The following is a 6,509-nucleotide window of genomic DNA, read 5'->3' as shown; positions in this document are numbered from 1 at the left end:
ACAATAATGCAGTTTGGCACTCCACATTTTAAAAATCAGATTTTAAATCTGATATACATACAACAATAGTCCTGGTGTGGCGCTGCAGGCTAATGCACTGGGCTGCAAGATCGGTTTGAACCACAGGGTTGGTTTAAACTACAAGGTCAGTAGTTCAAACCTACCAACTGCTCCTGGGAACCGGTAGACAGAATTTCTGAGTCAGAACTCATTAGATGGTACTTAACAACATACATACAATAAAACACCATAAGTGTGTACCAAATGTCCTTTCCATTCAGAAACAGGGAGATGAGTTGAGAAAAGAAAGAAAGGATGTGGATCAAAAGGGGAAAGAGTAACCCAGTTTCCAGAATTTAGAGTTTGCAATCCTCATAACTTAACCCTGGAATCCAGGTTTAGCAAGCATCCCAAATGATCCTTCTGTTCAACTTTTTTCCTTTCAGTAGTGCCTTGATAAATGATGTTTCAGTCTTTTCTTTGTAGTGCAGATGTGCTATGTCTATAGCTTTTTTCCCAGAGACGACTAATTCTATACCCCTGTCAGAGTGTTGCACATGACCTTTACTCCATCAGTTGTTGAAATCTCATCTAAATGATTCAAAAGGCCTTAAATATCCCCTTCACTAACCTTTTCTTTTTAAAGCTTAAAAAAAAAGCAACAAAAACCTGAATATGATGTGGTTGCCTGTTTTAAGTAATCAGAAGAGGTAAATAACTAGCCAAATCCTCAGAAGAGGACATATCAAAGTTGGAGTACAGCTAAGAAGCTTTTTGCACAGAAAACTGAGAATGGGCCATCTCTCACCACATCCAAAACCTATTACCATCAAATTGATTCAACCTCATAGCTACCCTATTGGACAGGATAGAACTACCCCATCATTTCCAGAGCTGTGTTTTTTTTGTTTGTTTGTTTGTTTGTTTTGTTTTACTTTTTATTGTGAATTGGTTGAAAGCTTATGGAGTAGATCAGTTTTTCATTCAACAATTCATACACATTTTCTTTCATCTCATTGACTGCAATCTCTTGACTGTAACATTGTTTTGCTCACTTTCCAGTGTTTCCTGTTTCCATTTGTCTGTCCTCCTTTCCTCACCCCCTTCTGATCTCAGATGGTTGAGGACTGTAAGGTGTGCATCACTCACTAGTGTTACTGTTCCCCTCGTAGCCCTGTCTGGTGTTTGGCAGAAAATTGAGCCATGGAATTGGGTTCATTTCTAGACCTAAAGAGTTGCCAAGGACCTCACTCTCCAGAGTTCCACCAATCTCGATCTGACCAGTAAGCCTGGTCTGTTTTATGATTTGGAGTTCTGTTCCACATTTTTCTCCCACTTTTATCAATGACTTTCTAATGAGATCCCTTTCCGAACAGTTGGTAGTAGTAGTCGGCACCATCTAGCTCTTCTGGCGTCAGGGTCATGGAGATTGGTGTTCCTGTAGTCCATTAGTCCACTGGACTGATTGTTTCCATTTGTCTTCAATTTTCATCATTCTTCTCCTCAGAACAGGAAGAAACTAATAGTTGCACCTTAGATAACCACTTATGAGCTTTTAAAATCCCAGCCATTACTCACCAAAGTAAGACGGAGAACATTGTCTTTATGGACTGATGTTAAATGCTGTTGAGTCTGCTCTGATGCATAATGACCCTGTATAGGTTTTCAGAGGAATGACTAGTAGGTTTAAACCACCATTTGGTTAGTAGTCCAGTGCTTATCCTACAGCACCATACCAAGAGTTCAAACAGTGGGCTGCATGAGCCAGGACCATGTTATGCCAGTTGACTTTGGTGGCACATGCCAAAGTAATAATCAATACAGAAGTAGACCGCCACATCGTTCTTCCATGGTTCAAACAACTGACCTTTCAGTTAGCAGTTGAGCACTTTAACCACTGCATCACCAGGACACCTTCCTATTAGAATTGTAAGGACCTCTTGTGTCTCCTCCTGTAGAAAAAATTTAGATCCTTCCAAAGCAAACTGAGAAGAATATGTGAGTGAAAACTTTACCAATTATTACTTTATGACGTAATAGTTTCAGGATCCACAACAATTGAAAAAAAGGAATATGTGGTTGAGGAGGGTAGGAAGACCTACCAAAAAAAAAAAAGATTCTAGTGGAAATAATTAAAACTACAGTCATGAAACTTGTGATCTTGCTATTAATTAAAATGTACTACTCAAAAACTTCATCTAATTTCTGCAATTTCCAACTTTTAGAAAATGAGGATAGTAATACTATTTTAGGGAGCCCTGGTGTGGGGCTTTGAGTAAATGCGCTGGACTGCAAGGTCATCTTGTACTGCACCGTTAGCAGTTCAAGCTCACCAGCCACTCCTCGGAAACCCTAGGCTCCTATGAGTTGGAACCGACTTAACAGTGCACAACAACAGCAACAATAAACTTGTAGAACCAGAACATTATTTTCTTATTCTTTCTTTCTTATTGCTTTAATGTTCATACAGATTACTTTTCCAAATTATGTATCAGTCCATATGTATAATATTAAACTTGTAATTATAATTTTCAAGTTCATTTATTTCTACTAAGATGCATATACTACTTTAGAATCTTTCTGTATTTTTACATTTATAGTAATAACTACAGAAATAGTATCACTAAAAGCATCATGTTCAAAACAATATCTTTGTTTGGGGACATTATATAACACAGAATAATTATATGTCAATATGACAATATTTTTTCATTCGTTTATTTGTAACACCAAGACTGGGTTTTGGAACAAAATACTGATTTTATTTAAATAAATTTTACATAAAATATGCATAGTCAAGTTGTATGAAAGCCCACAATTCCCCTCTTTTCAAATAATTTTCATTTAACGTATATAGTTTTCATTTAACTATATATAATATATACCTTGGCATGGAATAATATTCCACAATTATTCAAATAATAAAAATACTAAATTTTAATTATATTTTTTAAGTATTAAAAAGGAAATAGAATTAAAGTTCAAGAACGTGATTTCCCATTTTCCTACTCTTTTCATCTTTTAATCTATTTCTCAGAGTTTAAGTTGAAGCAACCCTCTGCTGAGTGCTATAAATCAGTGCTTTATAGGATGCTCTGATTAACACCTGTTGAGGACAGAGGTCAGAATTATTACTCACCCCCACCATGATAAAATGTTAAGAGTCAAAAGCAGTCCTTTTAAAAGGCATCAAAAATTAAAGCAGATTAATACTTTTAAAAAACAGGCTAGATCGTCAAACAAAAGGAAATGAAAAATCATCTTGCATTTCTAGCCCAGATTAACTTCCAATGAACTCACCTGGCTAGACCTGTACTGTTCAATATGATAGTCATTTACGTTTAAATGAAATAAAATTGAAATTTTAGCTCATCAGTGCTTAAGAACTACATGTATGTGGTGGTTACGGTACTGGGCAGTGTCGACATAGGATATTTACATCGTCACAGAAAATTCTAGACCATATAGGAGTCAAATCAATTATAAATATATGTGAATGTGCACATATCTTTCTTCCTTGCTGACAAAATGCTACTTGCTTAAACTTATATTAAAACAATCAGTCACAATCATTTGTTTCATCTCTAAATAATGGCATAAAAATAGATTATTTGTACAATTCTTCCAATTTACCTGTTGTGATATAAGAGTCAAAAGGCCTATAAGAAATCCTATCTTTCCAACATTAATAGATTCTCATGGGTTCCCTCTGGGTTGCACCATTTTGGTCATAGGCTGAGTGCTCCCATAATATACACAAAAAAAACTTGCTAGGGAGTCTTCATCACTACGTGGCCACATTGGGGTGAAATCAGGAGGAGGGGGCCCAATGTGCACTGCCCCTACTCTTTGCTTTGAGGTGGGTCCCAGGTTCCACTCAGAGCAGTTTGGCCAACTGCATGGGCCATTCAAAGTAGTCAGCCATTCCCACACTTCTTGGACAATGCTCAGCTGAGCATCTCATGCCCAGTGCACGGGCAGACTTTCCAAAACTTCCTACTACTTTCAAGGCCCAGCTTTTACCTTAAGGCTGTTGCAGACCGTGTAAGACTAGTCAGAGGTTCGAGGCCCTCTAGGGCTGAGTGTAACAAATGAGGCCACTGGCAGTTAATGGAAAATTGCTTTCATCTTAATATTCAGGTATATATACTAAATTAATACACTGGAGCCTTTGAAAATCCACAGATAAATGTGATATTTTCCTAAAGGTTGCAAGGTTAAACCTTTCTCCAAAGGATTAACTAAAAATATCTTAGCTACTTCTCAGTTCTTTGTTCTATAGACAAAGAACCCATCCTCCCTAATCCCTTTTCCAGGTGCAGCCCATTCACCTGGGCGTCTCCTGCAGAACTCTCACCTTCCCCCAACTGACCTCAGGGGCTATAGATATGTTAATTGGGCCTGAGAATCCAAGTTGCTGGCCTGGGATTCGAACCAGTGAAGTACAATGTAAAGTTCCCTGAATGTCTGGAAAATTACTGATGTTAGCTGTATCCTGTTTTAGTCCCTCCCAGCTTGGTGTGAAACTCCTCCCCTAAATAAAACAGAGGCCCGGGCCTCCCCAGGTGTGCATCACTGGTTGGAAGGCATGGAGTAAAGATTGCGGTGCATTACGGGTTGGAAGGCATGCATTAAAGATTGCAGGGCAGTGAGTCGCTGCCTGCAGAGGCCATGATGCCTGTAGTCCCAAGCCTGCCCACCAGTGATGTATCCACCCTGGCTTTGGGGTGCCTCATTGTCTCCCTTCTTCTGTTTGTCTGTGTATTCTTTCGCTATCCCTATCGCCGCTGGATCTCCCCTCCTCGTGAACCAAAAACTCGTGACAACTATGTCGAGGGAAAACCCCGGCATAAGGCTCCTAAGGCCTTCAAGAGAAACTTCCGCTTGTCAAAACAGAATTTTAAATGATAGAAATAGCAGTTTGAATAAACCCTTAAAATAAAATAAACTCCCATCTGACTAGTCCAATACAAACGCTCTTTTTTACAACAGCTTTATATTCTGGTTTCGGAAAACAATACAATCAACTTCAGAATTTGGTCTTCAAATGGTAATTTTTTAATGTAATATATTTTCTAAAATATTAAAATGTACACTTCTTAGAAAGCACTGTGTTCAAATGAACCTGCAGTTATCAACATACACACCCATTTGCCAGTTCTCCAGTCCAAGGAAGAAGGTATTCATATATTTGAAATTTGAAATATTACTTGTCTAACAATGATGACTGTCACTTCTAGACTTTATCCAAGAGCATAATCTGTTACTTCTGTATGACAGGACCCATAACACACAGTAATGCCACAAGATAGCATGATTTCGTAGTCTTTCAATGGGTGATATCAAAGCTGAAGGCTAAAAGATACTTTCGTGGTATAGCTGGGAACATTTTCTGTAACAAAAAGGGGAAAAAAATGTACTCAAACTTTAATCATCTCATTTTAAAATGTAAATACATACCAGGGCCTATGTCAACCCACAAATCACCACCACTTCATGTTTTAAATGTAGAGATGACACTTTTATCGCCACTGAGTCATCATCACAAAAGCGTAGTCAAGCTTTAGAAATGTTTAGGTCTCAGATAAAACGAATTGAGGCTTGTTGTTGTTTTTGCAAGTTCACCAGTTAACTTGAAACACAAACAAATACAGCTCCACCAGGATCTTAGAAACTACTCTCCATTAATTAGAAATTCTCTATAGTAATAAAAGTTGACAAGATAAAAATTGATGACTAAGAACAAGGGTCTATGAATGTCAGGTGGAAAAAAATATGGTTTCTAAGAAAGGTTTGAGCTAGTCCTAAACCAAGCACAATTTTAATAAGTAAATCTCTCAACCCTGCTCTTCCCATTAGTCACTGACTCCTTTTACAGGTCAAATTTTGTCCAAGGGAAAGTCTGGCAAACATGAGAACTTGTTAGAAGGCACATTCTCAGGCTCCAACCCTGATCTGCTGACTCCAAAAGACTGTGGTGGGGCCCCCCTGTGATTCTGATGCTCACTAAACTTTGAAGACCACTGGGGACATCTCTTCCCCATAATTCAGAAATCATCCCAAGGTTAGAGGCACTGTGGAATAACTATCTACTTTTCTCCTGATATTTATGTGTCGGAGTCCCTGTGTGGTGTTGCAGGTTAACACACTGGACAACAAGGTCGGTTTGAACAGTAAGATCAGTGGCTCAAGCTCACCAGCCGCTCCCAGGAAACCCTATACAGGGTCGTATGAGTTGGAACCAACAACAACAATGGGCTCAGAGAGTGACTTAGACACTAGTGTGATGGAAAAGTCTGATGGAAGGAGGAAAATGAGGAAAGACACCATATGAAGAAAAGAAAACAAACACATTTTTAAACATCAAAACCTATGCCCTGCCATACACAGATCTAACCTTAAGAAAGTGTCAGATGTGTAAGTCAAAACCAGCCAGGTATTGATTGGAACTTAATCCAACAGCATTTTAGGAGGTTGTGGAATAATATCCACTTGTCTGTGGATATTCA

The 6,509-nt window shown here is 38.4% G+C and overlaps 1 protein-coding gene across 1 annotated transcript in view; it reads right to left on the bottom strand.

The window, feature by feature from the left end:
• Window positions 1-5,342: 5,342 nt before the first annotated feature.
• LRRC2 (leucine rich repeat containing 2) overlaps window positions 5,343-6,509 on the bottom strand; it is a 35,786-nt gene continuing 34,619 nt past the window's right edge. The window contains exon 8 of the mRNA XM_006868812.1: window positions 5,343-5,392. Within this exon, the coding sequence (XP_006868874.1) occupies window positions 5,343-5,392 (50 nt within the window). The remainder of the gene's footprint in view (window positions 5,393-6,509) is intronic.

This window comes from Chrysochloris asiatica, unplaced genomic scaffold (genome assembly GCF_000296735.1).
Source record: "Chrysochloris asiatica unplaced genomic scaffold, ChrAsi1.0 scaffold00124, whole genome shotgun sequence".
NCBI classification, from domain to species: Eukaryota; Metazoa; Chordata; class Mammalia; order Afrosoricida; family Chrysochloridae; genus Chrysochloris; species Chrysochloris asiatica.
The sequence above is the reverse complement of the archived record's forward strand: the minus strand, read 5'-3'. Positions and strand labels throughout refer to the sequence as shown.